The sequence below is a fragment of the Hordeum vulgare genome, chromosome 3H (genome assembly GCF_904849725.1).
Source record: "Hordeum vulgare subsp. vulgare chromosome 3H, MorexV3_pseudomolecules_assembly, whole genome shotgun sequence".
NCBI classification, from domain to species: Eukaryota; Viridiplantae; Streptophyta; class Magnoliopsida; order Poales; family Poaceae; genus Hordeum; species Hordeum vulgare.
The window spans coordinates 529,168,660-529,187,819 of NC_058520.1; the positions used below are offsets into that span (position 1 = coordinate 529,168,660).

Below are 19,160 nucleotides of genomic sequence, written 5' to 3' on the forward strand. Positions count from 1 at the left end.
ATCTATTAAGTGTGGAAACATTAAACATATGAAAAGACCTTGCAAGGCCTCATGACTCCGCAACAAAACTAAACCGTAAAGTATTGATCGAGTCTGTAGTCTGTACCATGCACTCCACGCCATTGAGCTTGCTACCTCCTCCAAATTTAAAGTCCTCCTACGGCCAGCAGCAGCTTGAAAACGACATAGGTGGCTACCCCATCTTCTCCGTTTCCCACATATACCTGCTGCACTTCTTGCGAGCTGCTATTATCTCCACCACCTCATTGTGCAAAGACCAGGCCATCCAATGGCGTCACCGCCGCACAAGAGGGAGTCGTTTGACTTCGCGGATCCACCCGCGCAGGAGGCCATGGGATCTGCCTCCGCGTCCTACAGCCCTCCCGGAGGCGTCTTCGGCCTCTCCGCGCCGGAGTCATCGCGTCGCGACAGCCGAAAGAGAAGGTACGGAAACTCCTCTCTGTAGCAACTAGCGAGCAGCTACTTCTCTTGTTTGCCCTTTCCAAGAGTTCATTCTGAAGCAGATCCTGAAATGCCCTGTTGATTTGCATACTTTGTCTTGCACGGCGTGATCTTTCTCCCGGACGTACGTGTATTGAATCTGTCAAAACATGCATAGTCATTTCTGTACTGCCTCCTTCCTCGGTTGTATGCCAAAATGGGTAAGATTTGGTAAAATTAAGGAGAAGAGTGAACATTGACATACATGCATGTTCAGAAACTGGTGGCACTACATTTCTACGCTCTAGCTGGAGCTGGAATGTTTAACATGGTGTAATATATTACAACTTTGATTAATGGTTTACTGCGAGTTAATAAAGTGCCAAAAACACTGATGAGTGAGAGCTACAGCGCCGTGTCTGGTAGCACCTCCTAGACTAGATAAAACTAGAGAGGTGAATAGTTCTATTTCTGAGTCGAGCTATATTTCATGAGATCAGCTGGTGAAAGCTGAAGTGCACAACATAATATACCCATAGTTTGAATGGAGATCCTGCACTATACTAGAAGAACCATATTACAGTATTATGGTAGCGATTACTGTAAATTCCTAGTTTTTATCTGATTTCTTCTTTTCTTTCACTTTTTTACAGCATCATGCTATAATTAAAAAGAATACATGCAGTTTTCGTTCTTTTTTTTAGTAGAAACTGTCCATATTCTCGAAAATATGCACATCCTCCTTCAATGACGAAGCACATTTAATTAGAAAATTTCGGGGCCGAAGTCCTATTTCCTTCCCTTTGATTTGCTTTACCTGTGCTTATACCTTTGCTTTAGTGGAGGGCTCCTTTTTCTTGAGAAGCTACAACACTATTAATAAACTCAAGTGCTTTATGCATGCACATTTTAAGCATGCATATGAGAAAGAAAACAATGATTACAGCACCACACCTGGTCTTCTTTCTGATATTGCAGCACTGTCCTGAACAGTATTTTATGACTCAAGCATATATGCTTTCAATACCTTTCCAAAAGGATGAATACAAAAGCAGCAAGGGTGCATTCTCTATAAAACATGACGAGCATGGTTTACATTTTTATATGAGTGGATTCTCATATCCCATACTATTCAAATTTCCTAACTCGTATTTGTTTCTGATTATTTCATAAACTGCTACATTTCAACTTTCATTGCACAATAAATCAGTTGGCGAGCTTAGTGAATTGTGGCGAGCCATTCCTTTATTCTAAAGGTACCATACGAACTTTTACAATAAGAACTTAATCTTCCACAATTCCTAGGGTTTTCCTTTGTTCCAAAGGGAGCCTTAACTGCATTACTTCTTTGGGGGAGAAAATCATTCATTTTTCATAGCCATGGGGAGATATAAGGCTAGGGTATGCTTGCCCCCATCCTGCAATTGAGGCTTCTTGTCTTGTTGAGCATCCATGTAGGTCCAAAAGATCAAGAAGATATATGTGGCAATGAACACGAGATCATAGTAGGGTTTACCATTGTTTCACTTCCGCCGCAACATATACATATATAGTTTGGGAAGAAGAGTACTAGGGACAATGCAGGACGCAAACGACGTTGTCCATTTCGTACTACATTCTAGCATAAATATTGAGGTCTTTTATACACAAGTGGCATAATTAGAGGGACAAGCGGGCCACACTCGAAACCCGATGAGCACCCTAAGAATTAAAATGGGCCAGACCACTCCGGGCAACCCAATATTCCAGTTAAATCCAGCCTCATGTTCCATTTGGGAACATAGCCCGACTCATTTAAAGATCGGATTCCTGCTAAAACAAGAATTAGTTACACAACAACATCATTTCAGTAGCAACATTTAGCAACCAGAATTCCCTAGCAAGTTATGACATGTAGAGTTCAATCATTCAACAAAAAGAAGGCACCTATGCAACTTTGTTTCATTTTCTACTATGAACCATTAACTTATCTACTGAGCATATTTCCAACTGTAGAACTCTATCAATGTTGGGTCAATAGTTCAAAAAAATTATATTAGTACAAAGCTAAAAACAATCAAGGCAAATGTTATAGCAACCGCATATTACAAATCTTGGGAACCAAATATGGGTCCATCTGGTCTCATGACGGGCCAATGGTGCGCCTCCCTTGCCCAAGTTCTCAAAAGAAGCTGACCAAAAACACGCATTGGCCTTGGAATTTTGGGTCATTCCGATGTCTCATTGGGTACTATCGGCCCACTCCCATCTATAGAGCAGCCGCGGAGTCTCGATTAAAAGGAATCTAGCTAAAAGAGATGGTTGACTGTGTTCTGGTTAGTCATAGGCTAATCCCAAGGCTCCCAACTCCCGCCGCCACCGTAGAGCAATCATGTATGGATTATGTTTGCTTGACACCGCTAGAAGAAACTAGTAGTGTGTTGGATAATGCTGGAAGGCCCTCTCTAGCTCGAACCCGCGCCCCATCTTCCATTGCTCATGCCTCCTTTAGCAAAAGTAGCACCGATGGACTAGGGCAATTATTCGTCATGCGATATCTCCTCCACTAAGCCAAATAGCTATGTGATGGTTCCTCTGGGCTTGGAGATGGTAGTTCGTTGGCCATATTCAATCGGCTGGGTGATTCTCTCTAGGATGCTCGCATGTTACATGAGGCGCGGTTGAGTGTTGGTTGACAACAGATCCTCGTGGATTGGATACGTACTTCCCGTAACTGACATTCATGGTTGGTGCACGTTGTGACAACGTCTACCACCCAAGTGCATTCTTGAACTGTGTTGGAATGATAATGTCATCCTAGAGTTGCCTTGGCTTGAGTCACTGATATTCCGGCCTTTGTGATCATTGGAATCCCTTTTTATACATATACCAAGAATCTTGAGCATGAGGACTCATTGGTCTTGTCATCAAAAAGTTGGCGTCAGAGGCCGGGGGCTAAGTTCCTTCTTTTCTAAAAAAAATAATCAAAGTTGGCGTGGCGTACCTGCTCTTGATCCTTGTCGGCGCTTTTGCCATTCTTTCCCTACTACCGTTTATCTAGGTTAGATAGAATGGTGGTGTGGGCTAAGCAAGCTAAGATGTCAGCAACGAGGATTGCAATTTAGTGGTTCTTTTCGAGAACCTATATATTCTTAAGCTCTTAATTACATGAACACCTAGATTTTGCTTTCACTAGCTTGGGCCCTCACAACGACCCCATTTACATGTGGCTGCAATGACCAATTGTATATATTATGTTACATTATACTGATTGGTGCATATTCTAGAGCCCACTTCCAGTTAAGATATATATGTATAAAGTTTGGACACTACTTATTGCAGGCATGTTTTGTTCTACCATAAAGCCTTGTTCATGTGGGAGGGATGCGTTAATTCCACATTATTTTGTATATACATCACTGCCCTTACAAGTTCGAATACATATGTTTTTGTGTAGTGAGCCTGCAATTTTTGTCCTAGATTTTCATTTCCAATTCTCCAGTCCATTTATTATGTGTTTTAGGAATTTAGCGCATACTAAGTTCTATGCTTTAAAAAATTTGGAGCATTACTTACAAATCTACCATGAATCATGAGCCATGATGATCCTGACCCGCCCTCCGTTTGACCTATATATATAGTCTGAAACATATCTTGCTGCAGGAAAGACAGACCTTCATGGGTCAAGAATACGTTCACACCTCATTTTGACGGTCACCTGTGGAGAAAGTACGGCCAGAAAAACATCAAGGACTCTGTCTTCCCCAGGTACTTTACCAGTGGATTGATTACTATCTAACGTCTGAAATTTCTTAGTTCTACGTCAGTCTGGAGTGGAGGTCCGTGCAAGATTTTATATTTTCTAAACTTTGAGAACAAACACTATAAATTTTTGCACTAGATAAAGAAACTACTCCGACGACACATGGTGAACAGCCTTGTTTTAGTGTAAAGTATGAACATATGTGTAAATCAACTGAGAATCATTTAATTGTCAGTCGACCGACACATAATCTTGTAGATATATAGATGAATAAATTTTATGACACGGGAAAATTCCTTACATTTGTATGAATAATTTGGACAAAAACATGGGTAGTTAGTTAATTCTTGGTCGATTATGACACAGACTCTCCAAAAAAAAACATTTTTTGACTAGTAGCATTACAGACCGAAGTTATATAGGGCATCAGCTAAACTGAAGAAAACTGTAACTCTTTTTAATGAGTTTTTTTGGTTAGTGTGATGCTGTATTTTTGTATCTGTAAAACTGATGTTTCTCTGAAAGAAGTCGTGTAGATAGATAGGCTCTCGCTCCATCTTGCAATACGGTACAGATTAAGTTTACTGATCACTAGTTCACTACCATCGACATAACACTCATGCATGTAAACGGCAATACGCAGGCTTTATTACAGATGCTCTTACCGTGAAGACAAGCAATGCCTTGCCTCGAAGCTGGTGCAACAGGAGAACCACGAGGACCCACCGCTGTTCAAGGTCACCTACACGTACGAGCACACGTGCAACAGCGCTCCCGTCCCAACTCCCGATGTCGTGGCCGAGCTGCCGGCGCCGGCAACTGGCGACGCGCTCTTTCTGAGGTTCGACTCCACCGGCGCAGGCCACCGAGATGCGCACCGGATCGAGCAGGAACGGCATTACCAGCAGCCTGCGGCACCCGGGTCTGGGTGGCCGTCCATGATGCTGAGCTTTGATTCCAATAGCCAGCAGCACGAGCAGTGTACGTTCCCTTCCGAGCTGCCGCCGGCTGCATCGTCGTCGTTTTCGACCGAGGGGTTGCCAGCGCCGCCGTCGACGACCGATGGCGGAGGCGACGGGTTCTCGACGTGGGACTCGTTGAGATACGGGTTAAATGACCATGTGCACTTCGGCGACCATCCGTATCTCCCAAACAGTGGTAATGATGGTGACGATAACTACTGACCGTCTGTCTGGCCGCATGCACACACGAGCATAAAACTGTCATTGTTTGACCTGGAATTATATGAAGTTAATACATATTCTTTGTTGGGGGCACACAGACTGATGTATAATTGTTTGTTCATTTTAGTTGAAATTAAGTTTACTAGCTTGAGTGTGTTATCCATCAATCATGTTTATACTTTTTGTTGTTGGTTATTCTCACCTACATATATATAGGGCATGTTTGGTTGTCATATGAGAATTTGCCTGCATAGACGCGGCTTGCAGTAGGAAGGAGGGGAATAGAGCATCCCAAGTGCTATTGCAGAAGAATTTGTCGATGCTCACGAGCGTTTTAGTTCTCGCGTTCATTGCTCCAGGTGGATTTATGATTTTTACACTTAATTTCCCTCAGTTCCGCCGCTTCGATTTCTACCCAGAATTTACCCATGATCATACAGTTGATGTTGCTATTGTTCTTATCCCTTGCCTCGTAAATGAGGTTGAAATCGAGAGCAGCGATTTGGCTCCTGGACTCAAATGAGTCCGGGCATAAACAGTATCGTGATTTGGAATAAAAAATAAAAAAATCTAATTTTTTTTATGATGCAAGATGCTTTTGTGCAGTAACTCCGTTCAAAATTTTGTGACCAAAAAGACAATTTTGGATGTTCCAGAAACTTTTGACAATCACACTGTTCATGACTGATTTTATCGTTTCTGCCACGGTTCCTCGAATGTCCAAACTTCATAAAAATTTACACGGAGTTCTTGCACAAGAGCATCTTGCACCATAAAAAAATTGAACTTTTTTGAACTTTTTCCTACTGTGAATCGCGGTACTATTCACCGGGCTCGGAAGAGCCCGAGCTCAGGATTGTATTATCAGTTGAAATCTCCATTTATTAGCGAGGGTTCACCCGCCAGTGGCACCATCCTAGCTACCTATGCTAAGATATCATCTTTCCTTCTGTCATCCGTCGGTCTAAAGGCAATAGTTAACCAACATCCACACGTGAAGGCCGCTAGCGAGACTCTAACGGTGATGGAGAAGATGCATGTTGCATGTGTGACCACATCGGCATGGTTCTTATCCGAGATTATCGGAGCACCTCCGTGAGAGCCAATGGTCAGGAGCGTAGGAGCGTAACACAATCTGCCAGTCGCCTGCCCGCACCTCGCTCGACAATGCACGACTCCACTCCTTGATGTTCATTCTTGCAAGCACAAGATCGTCAATTTGTGTGTCTCTCTCGTCTCTCTACCTACCACACGTCTTGTCGGCGTGTTTAAGCCTCTGATTTTCCAGGTCACCATCGGGAAGGTTGTAGCACTCATGCGGAAACCAAAATATACTCCAATGACTAACAGTGGAATTAAGCAACAACTGGTACACCTCCCGTCACGCCTCGGATTGCCAGCGGCCACCAATAGGCCCCAAAACACACCGGCAAATAGCTAATCCTTTTCTACCACCAGAATCCCTACACATAACTAGCCCTAACTCAGACCAGCCTAGCAATGCCCACTGCTGGAGACTACCACAACTATGTGTCGAGGCACTACAATCTATGGGACCGACAAAAGGTCCCTTTGCGGTTCGACTGTAGGAATAGGCGTGCACAAAGAGCAGAAATAGCTATCAACACGAGAGGTTTATCTAGGTTCGAGCCACCAGAAGGTGTAATACCCTACGTCCTGGTTTGATGGATTATGAGTGTAGAAGTACAAATTACAAGGAGCGTTGCTTCCTGGCAAGGTGCTCAGAAAGGGCTGGTACACGTGAAAATGGACACGGTTTCGACCCTTGTAAAGGTAGCAATGGACCTCCTTTATAGACTAAGGGGTTACCACAGACTCTCTTTACATATGGTAAATAGTGGCTACAGTGCTAAATACCTAACTTTGACACGTTAGGACGAACACATTAAATGCGCCATGAGGTGTCAAGCTCAGAACGTTTGCCGACAAGATGTGCCTCTCCTTCTGTGTTGTCAGCCACATACCTTCTATTCCTTCACCACGCCATCAGGACGGGTGGAAATAAAGTCGCTCTTCTCGCGAAGAGTCGACATGTGCCGAGATAAGCTCCACCAAACCGCCTGCCCGCAAAAACACATGTCCCATAATTGACTCGCAACCTGGCGAGGTGGCGCGGTGGGTAGGTGGAGGCTTACCGGTGCGGAGCTTGTCGGCCCTTTGTCCGCCGGTAAGTAGCTTGTTGGCGCCTTGTTGTCTAGTCTTGAGTCTTGTTGATTGATCGGTCTTCCGGTAGGCCCTGGCCGACAAGGAGGTCACCACTGTCGTCTCTGCATAAGTCAGGGTGCTAAGGCCCCTGACTCTTAGTACACAGATAGGAGATGCCTGGCCTGGGCTGCACACACATATGAAGCATTGTTGGGATAGGCCCAAAACAATGTGCACACACATGTGGCGGGGATTTACTTCTGTAATCATGGATTTTTACTGCCCCCCCCACAACGTGCATTAAATGCGGGACGCGTGAGAGGTGGTGCAAAACGGTGTGTGGGTCATGCGTCTTCAAAGGGGCGGACAAGACAAGTCGTGAAGAGACATCCCCAACGCCTTCCCCATAAAAAATGAAATCGGGAGGGGCAATGCTCATTCACTCTCCATTCTCCCATATAACAGTCGTTGCTCTCGTCTTCTTCTTTGCCTAATTTCAGGCATACCACCGACGCCGTGTAGCCCTTCCGTCAACCATCGTTTCACTTCGCGAGACGGAGATGGCATCAAAGAGGGGGAGCAAGACTGCCAGGCTTCCCAAGCCTGCTGATCCGGAGGAGGACACGCGGAAGGAGGCCATGGCGAAGAAACAGAGGGAGAACATTGTCTTCGTCGCATTGATGCTGATCACCAACGACCTCACCGTGCGGTACGCTTACATGTGGGGGAAGGAGTCTACGTCGGTCGTGCTCCCCGACAACAACAGCTCGGGGTCGGACAAATACCACTTCTTGTCGCTTATTTCTATTGTTGCCTTGTCCCCCTTTCTACCTTCATCATCAAACTCATGGTGGAGTACGAATTTCATCTTCTTGATTTCGCGCCGAACGCAGTCACTTTTATGGTTGTGCTTGCGCATTTATGTGAGAATTTTGTCTGGGTGGCGCGCCCTGGTTCCTAGTAGGCGCATGGGGCATCCCCTCCAGCGGGTCTTGGTTCCAATATTTTTCTTGTATTCCATAAAATATCTCGAGAAATTTTCGTCCAATTTCGAGAAAAACTATTTCTACACAAAAACAACACAATGGTAGTTCTGCTGAAAAGAGCGTGAGCCCGGGTTAGATTCATTCAATCATGCAAATTAGAGTCCAAAACAAAAGCAAAAGCGTTAGGAAAAGTAGATACGATGGAGACGTATCAACTCCCCCAAGCTTAACCCACAAGTATTATATAACTCTCACCCCATTACATAGATGGATAGATCACGGAACTAGCACTCAAAAGATGGATCGAACTAAACTTGTATTTTACTAAATCAAGAAATAACTAGTGATCAAACTAAACTAGAAAAAGGTAATAAAAGTGATGCTGATACGATACTGGGGAACCTCACCCCAAGCTTGGCACAAGCCAAGGGGAGTGCACATACCCGTGTACTCAAGTTTCCTTCATTGGTAATGATGATGGTGGTGGTGCTGGTTGATAACCCATAAGTATATGGGATCGCGATAGTTTTCGAGGGTAGAGCATACAATCCAAATTTATAGATTCGACACAAGGGGAGCCAAAGAATATTTCCAGGTATTAGCAGCTAAGTTGTCAATTCAACCACACGTGGAGATTTAGTATCTGCAGCTCAGTGATCAGTAGCACAGTAATATGATAGTTTTGATAGCAGTGGTAACAGTAGCAGCAGTAACGGTAAGAGTGATAGCAGTTTTGTAGCACTTGCAACAGCAGTAGCAACAGTAGTAACTTAGCAAGACCAATATGTGGAAAACTCCTAGGCACTAGATCGATGATATTGCTGGATAATATTCATCATATATGAGTCATAACATAGGGCGACACAGAACTAGCTCCCGTTCATCGATATAATGTAGGCATGTATTCCATAAATAGTCATACGTGCTTATGGAAAAGAACATGCACGATATCTTTTGTCCTACCCTCCCGTGGCAGCAAGGTCCACAAGGAAACTAAGGGATATTAGGACCTCCTTTTAATAGATAACCAGAACAAAGCATTAACACATATTGAATACATGAACTCCTCGTACTACTGTAATCACCGGAAAGAATCCCAATTATTGTCACTTTGGGGTATGCTGATCTTAACATGTAGTAGGTGCATATAACTTGCAAGATTGGATCAAGAACATAGATATAATGGTGAAAACATAAATGGTTCAGATCTGAAATCATGGCACTCGAGCCCTAGTGGCAAGCATTAAGCATAGCAAAGTCATAGCAACATCAATCTCCGAACATATTGGACACTAGGGATCAAGCCCTAAAAGATTATCTCGATTACATGAGGAATCTCATCCATCTCTTCACCGACCAGCAAGCCTACGAAGGGATTACTCACTCCCGGTGGAGAGCATCATGGAATTGGCGATGAAGGAGGGTTGCTGATGATGAAGATCAAACATTCCCCTCTCCGGAGCCCCAAAACGACTCCAGATTAGGTCTCCCGGTGAAGAACAGAAGGTGGCGGAGGCTCTTAAACGCGATGAAACTTCCTCTCGTATTTTTCTCGGAAAATAGGATTTTATAGCACTGGAATTAGGGTAAGCGGAGCCCCGTTGTAATACCCCGGGACCGATGCCCCAGAAGATTCCCCTTTTATTCCTTTGCTGTCGTGTGATTATTTGTTTGTCGCATCATTCTTATGATCGTCATTGCATCGGCACTCCGTTTTCGTCTGTTTTCAAAACTTGCATCCGTTATTAGTTGTCGATTCTCTCCATTTTTGTCGTTCTCCGTTTTGAGACCAACCACACACGCACGCGCCCGCGACATCGTTAAAATAATGTTTTTAAAAGTCTGTATAAAATATTCTTTGATTGGGTTGAAACTTGGCATGCGGTCTTATTTTAATATAGATAGGACGCGTGCCAAATTTTGTCGCAATCGGAGTCCGTTTGATACCCGAACGGTCGACCGTAGCGGCAGCATCATCAGGGTATCATCGGACGTTTTTCGGTGTTTAAAATATTGTGTCGGGCCGCAAACCTCCCTCTCATCTTAGCCCATGACCCCTCGACACATCCCACTGAGCTCTAACCTAGCCCCTAGCCATTGCCGTAGCACCTCGTCGGCATCCTCTGCCCAGCCCCATGAAGTTGGGCCATGGAGAGGTCGTCGTTCCCGATCCGCGCCACCGGCCCCATGCCTGAGCCCCACCTCGCCGCCGTTGTGCCGAGTCGGGCCAGATCCGGTGGCCCTAGGAGAGATCTGGCCAACGTCGGAGCTCCACCCGCCTAAGCCCCGTCAGCCACCGTCAGGAACCGCTACAGGTGCTGCCCTCCATGATCCAGACAAGATCGAGAGGAGCACGAGGTTGCGCTCCCTTCCCGTCACTAGTGGACCAGGCCCAGCCAGGCCGCCACCAAACCGCCTGCCCGCAAAACCGCCTGCCCGCAAAAACACATGTCCCATAATTGACTCGCAACCTGGCGAGGTGGAGCGGTGGGTAGGTGGAGGCTTGCTGGTGCGGAGCTTGCCGGCCCTTTGTCCGCCGGTAAGTAGCTTGTTGGCGCCTTGTTGTCTAGTCTTGAGTCTTGTTGATTGATCAGTCTTCCGGTAGGCCCTGGCCGACAAGGAGGTCACCACTGTCGTCTCTACATAAGTCAGGGTGCTAAGGCCCCTGAGTCTTAGTACACAGATAGGAGATCCCTGGCCTGGGCTGCACACACATGTGAAGCATTGTTGGGATAGGCCCAAAACAATGTGCACACACATTTGGCAGGGATTTACTTCTGTAATCATGGATTTTTACTGCCCCCCCCACAACGTGCATTAAATGCGGGACGCGTGAGAGGTGGTGCAAAACGGCGTGTGGGTCATGCGTCTTCAAAGGGGCGGACAAGACAAGTCGTGAAGAGACATCCCCAACGCCTTCCCCATAAAAAATGAAACCGGGAGGGGCAATGCTCATTCACTCTCCATTCTCCCATATAACAGTCGTTGCTCTCGTCTTCTTCTTTGCCTAATTTCAGGCATACCAGCGCCGCCGTGTAGCCCTTCCGTCAACCATCGTTTCACTTTGCGAGACGGAGATGGCATCAAAGAGGGGTAGCAAGACTGCCAGGCTTCCCAAGCCTGCTGATCCGGAGGAGGACACGCGGAAGGAGGCCATGGCGAAGAAACAGAGGGAGAACATTGTCTTCGTCGCATTGATGCTGATCACCAACGACCCCACCGTGCGGTACGCTTACATGTGGGGGAAGGAGTCTACGTCGGTCGTGCTCCCCGACACCAACAGCTCGGGGTCGGACAAATACCATTTCTTTGTCGCTTATTTCTATTGTTGCCTTATCCCCCTTTCTACCTTCATCATCAAACTCATGGTGGAGTACGAATTTCATCTTCTTGATATCGCGCTGAACGCGGTCACTTTTATGGTTGTGCTTGCGCATTTATGTGAGAATTTTGTCTGGGTGGCGCGCCCTGGTTCCTAGTGGGCGCATGGGGCATCCCCTCCAGTGGGTCTTGGTTCCAATATTTTTCTTGTATTCCATAAAATATCTCGAGAAATTTTCGTCCAATTTCGAGAACAACTATTTCTACACAAAAACAACACAATGGTAGTTCTGCTGAAAAGAGCGTGAGCCCGGGTTAGATTCATTCAATCATGTAAATTAGAGTCCAAAACAAAAGCAAAAGCGTTAGGAAAAGTAGATACGATGGAGACGTATCAACTCCCCCAAGCTTAACCCACAAGTATTATATAACTCTCACCCCATTACATAGATGGATAGATCACGGAACTAGCACTCAAAAGATGGATCGAACTAAACTTGTATTTTACTAAATCAACAAATAACTAGTGATCAAACTAAATTAGAAAAAGGTAATAAAAGTGATGGTGATAAGATACTGGGGAACCTCACCCCAAGCTTGGCACAAGCCAAGGGGAGTGCACATACCCGTGTACTCAAGTTTCCTTCATTGGTAATGATGATGGTGGTGGTGCTGGTTGATAACCCATAAGTATATGGGATCGCGATAGTTTTCGAGGGTAGAGTATACAATCCAAATTTATAGATTCGACACAAGGGGAGCCAAAGAATATTTCCAGGTATTAGCAGCTAAGTTGTCAATTCAACCACACGTGGATATTTAGTATTTGCAGCTCAGTGATAAGTAGCACCGTAATATGATAGTTTTGATAGCAGTGGTAACAGTAGCAACAGTAACGGTAAGAGTGATAGCAGTTTTGTAGCACTTGTAACAGCAGTAGCAACAGTAGTAACATAGCAAGACCAATATGTGGAAAACTCCTAGGCACTAGATCGGTGATATTGCTGAATAATATTCATCATATATGAGTGATAACATAGGGCGACACAGAACTAGCTCCCGTTCATCGATATAATGTAGGCATGTATTCCGTAAATAGTCATACGTGCTTATGGAAAAGAACATGCACGACATATTTTGTCCTACCCTCCCGTGGCAGCAAGGTCCACAAGGAAACTAAGGGATATTAGGACGTCCTTTTAATAGATAACCGGAACAAAGCATTAACACATATTGAATACATGAATTCCTCGTACTACTGTAATCACCGGAAAGAATCCCAATTATTGTCACTTTGGGGAATGCTGATCTTAACATGTAGTAGGTGCATATAACTTGCAAGATCGCATCAAGAACATAGATATAATGGTGAAAACATAAATGGTTCAGATCTGAAATCATGGCACTCGAGCCCTAGTGGCAAGCATTAAGCATAGCAAAGTCATAGCAACATCAATCTCCGAACATATTGGATACTAGGGATCAAGCCCTAAAAAATTCACTTGATTACATGAGGAATCCCATCCATCTCTTCACCGACCAGCAAACCTACGAAGGGATTACTCACTCCCGGTGGAGAGCATCATGGAATTGGCGATGAAGGAGGGTTGCTGATGATAAAGACCAAACATTCCCCTCTCCGGAGCCCCAAAACGACTCCATATTAGGTCTCCCGGTGAAGAACAGAAGGTTGCGAAGGCTCTATATCGTGAAACGCGATGAAACTTCCTCTCGTATGTTTCTCGGAAAATAGGATTTTATAGCACTGGAATTAGGGTGAGCGGAGCCCCGTTGTAATAGCCCGGGACCGATGCCCTAGAAGATTCCCCTTTTATTCCTTTGTTGTCGTGTGATTATTTGTTTGTCGCATCATTCTTATGATCGGCATTGTATCGGCACTCCGTTGTCGTCTGTTTTCAAAACTTGCACCCGTTATTAGTTGTCGATTCTCTCCATTTTTGTCGTTCTCCGTTTTGAGACCAACCACACACGCACGCGCCCGCGACATCGTTAAAATAATGTTTTTAAAAGTCTGTATAAAATATTCTTTGATTGGGTTGAAACTTGGCATGCGGTCTTATTTTAATATAGATAGGACGCGTGCCAAATTTCGTCGCAATCGGAGTTCCTTTGATACCCGAACGGTCGACCGTAGCGGCAGCATCATCAGGGTATCATCGGATGTTTTTCGGTGTTTAAAATATTGTGTCGGGCCGCAAACCTCCCTCTCATCTTAGCCCACGACCCCTCTACACATCCCACTGAGCTCTAACCTAGCCCCTAGCCATTGCCGTAGCACCTCGTCGGCATCCTCTGCCCAGCCCCATGAAGTTGGGCCATGGAGAGGTCGTCGTTCCCGATCCGCGCCGCCGGCCCCATGCGTGAGCCCCACCTCGCCGCCGTTGTGCCGAGTCGGGCCAGATCCGGTGGCCCTAGGAGAGATCTGGCCAACGCCGGAGCTCCACCCGCCTAAGCCCCGTCAGCCACCGTCGGGAACCGCTATAGGTGCTGCCCTCCGCGATCCAAACAGGATCGGGAGGAGCATGAGGTTGCGCTCCCTTCCCGTCACTAGTGGACCAGGCCCAGCAGCACGCCGGCCAGGCCCAGCCGTAGCCCCTCCTCTCCATGTCGGCCCGATGACCCGAGGTGAGCCCCCCAGCAGTCCTCTATATTGTGCCCCTAGCGACACTTAGTAATGTTGCGCCCATGCTGTGTTTCCACCCATAGCAGTTTTCAGTCCAAATAGGTTTTTTAGGTCCTACGGTTTTATCTATCTACGAGGGTTTTCAGAAAATTCATTATTTTAAGAAAAACCCGTAACTTTAAACCGTGCGTCGGATCGCGACAAGTTGTATATGTAAAACATGTAGAATTTTGCGTAGATTAATATTTTCCAACACCCATGCATATTTAAAACTGTTATTTGTGTTATTTGCATTGGTTTGTGTGACAACATGTTGAAAATGGTTTAATTCGTAGCTAGTTAACCGTAGCTCCGTTAGAGATGAGCCATATATGTAAATGGACTAGAACGACGAGTAGAATCACGTGAACCACTTTGTTTTTCCATTTAACAAACATAAAATACTTTTAGGTCAGATTTGGACAGATTTCAAAGTTAAGGCATGGGGTCATTTCGGAAACGCTATATGTCGTTTCCGACCTCATTTAAAATGACTATATAGGTAGTTTAATTACGCTTCACCTCATATCATGTTTAACAGCATTTAATATTGTCGTGTACCTAAACGAGAGTGAACTAAATATTTGAAGGTGGAGTTTCGTCAATATGCAACTCGTTGCATTTTGAGCTTCACTTAATGTGTAGTGTTTGATTGTTGTGAATTGCCATGCAATGCCTTGTATAATTGAAATGGACATGCATAATATTAGGTTGTACATCATACCATGCATGTGCTATGTTGTTATCGTGTGTTCATTGTTGTTTTGGTTGCTTCTTCTTAATAGAGTTCCGATCCGCTTCGGAGTGTGAGGATCCGTTCGACTATATCAGCCCGTGTGCTTCACGGGTTCGTTCTTCTTCCAAGCGGGATCGCAGGCAAGGTGAACATTTCACTAGATATCGTTACTACCATTGACATGCTAGTTGTCTCGTTTCTTTTGCTATGTCTCGCGGCCTACTGATATGTCTCCAACGTATCTATAATTTTTGATGGTTTCATGCTATTATCTTGCCAAACTTTGGATGTTTTGCATGCCTTTTATATATTTTTTTTGGGACTAACTTATTAACTCAGTGCCAAGTGCTAGTTCCTGTTTTTTCGATGTTCTTGACCCCTTTCAGAGGAGAATTTGAAACGGAGTCCAAACGGAATAAAATCCCCGAAAAGATTTTTTCCGTAACGGAAGAAGATCAGGAGACTTGAGAGCCAAGGCAGGGGGTCCCCAGAGGCCCCACAAGCCTCCACCCCGCGGCCAGGGGGAGGCCACGGCCCTCAGGCTTGTGGGCCCCGTGGACCTCCTTTACCCATGGTTTTGCGCCTATATATCCCCAAAAATTCCACAAACAATCAGGAGATCATCGAAAGTACTTTTTTCTGTCACCGCAAGCTTCTGTCTCCGCAAGATCCCATCTAGGGCACGTTCTGGTTCCCTGCCGGAGGGGGGATTCAGATACAAAGGGCTTCTTCATCACCACCATGACCTCTCCGATGATGCGTGAGTAGTTCACCATAGACCTACGGGTCCATAGCTAGTAACTAGATGGCTTCTTCTCTCTCTTGGATCTTCAACACAAAGTTCTCCATGATCTTCATGGATATCTATCCGATGTAATCTTCTTTTGCGGTATGTTTGTCGAGATCCGATGAATTGTGGATTTATGATCAGATTAGCTATGAATCTTATTTGAGTTTCTTCTGATCTCTCTTATGCATGATTTCATATCCTTGTAATTCTCTTCAAGTTGTGGGTTTTGTCTGGCCAACTAGATCTATGATTCTTGCAATGGGAGAAGTGCTCGGTTTTGGGTTCATACCATGCGGTGACCTCACCCAGTGACATAAGGGGTAGCGAGGCACGTATCGTGTTGTTGCCATCAAGGGTAAAAAGATGGGGTTTTCGTCATTGGTTTGAGATTATCCCTCTACATCATGTCATCTTGCTTAAGGCGTTACTCTGTTCGTCATGAACTCAATACACTAGATGCATGCTGGATAGCGGTCGATGTGTGGAGTAATAGTAGTAGATGCAGAAAGGATCGGTCTACTTGTCTCGGACGTGATGCCTATATGTATGATCATTGCCTTAGATATCGTCATGACTTTGCGCGGTTCTATCAATTGCTCGACAGTAATTTGTTCACCCACCGTACTACTTGCTATTTTGAGAGAAGCCACTAGTGAACACTATGCCCCGAGGGTCTACTCCACACCATATTTTCAGCCTTACACTTTTTACTTCGTTGCACTTTCCGCTTTCAGATCTCACTTTGCAAACAATCTTGAAGGGATTGACAACCCCTTTACAGCGTTGGGTGCAAGCTCTTTTGTGTTTGTACTGGTACTCTGGACTTGACGAGATTCTCCTACTGGATTGATACCTTGGTTCACAAACTGAGGGAAATACTTATTGCTCCTGTGCTGCATCACCCTTTCCTCTTCAAGGGAAAAACCAACGCAAGCTCAAGAGACGACAGAAGGATCTCTAGCACCTCTGCCGGGGAAGAACTTTTGTTGACGTAGCAGAAGGATTTCTAGCGCCGTTGCCGGGGAGGATCAAGTCAAGAACTCATCCAAGTAGGTGTCGTAAACTCATCTCTTGCATTTACTTTGATTGCTAGCTGCCTCTCGTTTTCCTCTCCCCCACTTCACCTATTTGCCTTTTTTCGTTTTTCTTTTTCGTTCGCCCTTTTGTCTCGCTTGCTTTCTGTTTGCTTGTGTGCCATGTGCCTTCAATATGCTTGCATCTTCGCTTGCTGAAAATCTAGTGATATGGATCCTCATCCACTTGCTAATCTCTTTAAGAGATCCAATTATGTGGATCCAATTGCTAGTGAGTTGAGTGCACTTGACTATCTTTATGGAGTTTTGCTTGAGATGCGTGAATCTGAAAATTATGAGGAAGAAATTTATGAAGTGATTCACGAGGGCTCCTTGGATGAAAAGCATGATTGCAATGGTTTCACTATAAATTTTATTAGTGACAATCATGCTAAAAATATGCAAAACCCTAAGCTTGGGGATGCTAGTTTTGCTATGTCTACTACTTGTTGCAATGATCATGAGTGGGGCGATGATTTTTCTTATGATCTTGAAAAAAAATTAAGCCTCGTGATGAAGTGGGTTTGGAGAAGTCATGACTTTAGTTGATGATAATCCCACTATTTTTGAAGAGTGTCAACTTTGCATGCATGTGGATCATGAAAATAATATCCTATGGGATAGCTATATTGTTGAATTTGATTTTGATCCCACATGTAATTGCTATGAGAGAGGAAAATATTGTGGTAGTAACTTTCATGTTACCCAATTACCTCTCGTTATGTGGAGATTGCTATTGTCTCTTTCTTCTTCCTTCCATATGGTAACTATTGGTTGTCTTGACAATCTGTTTTCCTATAATATGCCTATGCATAGGAAGTATGTTAGACTTAGATGTGATTTTCACATCCTTTATGATGCTCTCGTTGTGCTTCCATTCTTGTCTTTTGTGTGAGCATCATTGAATTATCAATGCCTAGCTAAGGGCGTTAAACAATAGCTCTTGTTGGGAGGCAATCCAATGAATTTATCTTTTTATTTCTGTTTTGTTGCATCCACACTTTCATAATTCTGTTGTGATTGTGTTTTTTGTGTTTCTTTTTCTGTTTGAGCCAAGAAAAACCTTTATGACTAGTCTTGGTAATGGTTGTTTGATCGTGCTGGAAAAAGACAGAAACTTTTCGCTCACGAGATGATTTTTCATTTTTATTCAGAAAGAGCTTTTGAGTTGATTCTTTTTACTGCTGGTCTATATGCCTTTCTCCCAGGCAGTCGTAATTATGCAGAATTTCTGAGGTACCAGAAGTATACGAAGTATACAGATTGCTACAGACTAGTCTGATTTTGACAGATTCTGTTTTTGTTGAGTTGGTTGCTTGTTTTGATGAAACTATGATTAGTATCGGGGGGTACTAGCCATGGAAAAGTGAGAATACAGTATCCCAACACTAATATAGATAGAATTCAAGTTTGCTACAGTACCAAAAGAAGTGGTAGTTTGTTTTCTTTTACTAATGTTATCACGAGTTTCTGTTTAAGTTTTGTGTTGTGAAGTTTTCAAGTTTTGGGTGATGTTCTCATGGACAAAGAGATAAGGAGTGGAAAGAGCTCAAGCTTGGGGATTCCCAAGGCATCCCAAGACAAATTCAAGGACACCAAAAACCCTAAGCTTGGGGATGCCCCTGGGAGGCATCCCCTCGTTCGTCTTCAATCCATCGGTAACATTACTTGGAGCTATATTTTTATTCACCACATGATATGTGTTTCGCTTGGAGCGTCTTGTATCGTAGGAGTATTTTCTTTTTATTGTGTCACAATCATCCTTGCTGCACACCTTTTTGAGAGAGAGAGACATGCACTCATCGTGATTTTTGCTAGAGTGCTCATCGTGCTTCACTTATATCTTTTGAGCTAGATATTTTTGCTCTATGTGCTTCACTTATATGTTTTACAGCACAGCGGTGCGTGACTTGGTAGTTGGCTTATGCTATGAAAGTAGTCCCAAAGGTGATAGGTACCCAAAAGAGGATACAAAAACCTCCATCTTCATGTGCATTGAGTAGAAAGAGAAGTCTTGATTCCTCTCAATTAGTTTTGA

General features: G+C 44.5%; 1 protein-coding gene across 1 annotated transcript; it reads left to right on the plus strand.

The window, feature by feature from the left end:
- Nucleotides 1-289: 289 nt before the first annotated feature.
- Nucleotides 290-5,450, plus strand: LOC123441974 (probable WRKY transcription factor 30). Its single transcript, XM_045118129.1, has 3 exons — nucleotides 290-444; nucleotides 4,084-4,188; nucleotides 4,827-5,450. The coding sequence occupies exons 1-3, from the start codon at nucleotides 290-292 to the stop codon at nucleotides 5,365-5,367; spliced, it is 801 nt and encodes a 266-aa protein (XP_044974064.1). The 3' UTR covers nucleotides 5,368-5,450.
- The last annotated feature ends 13,710 nt before the right edge of the window (nucleotides 5,451-19,160 follow it).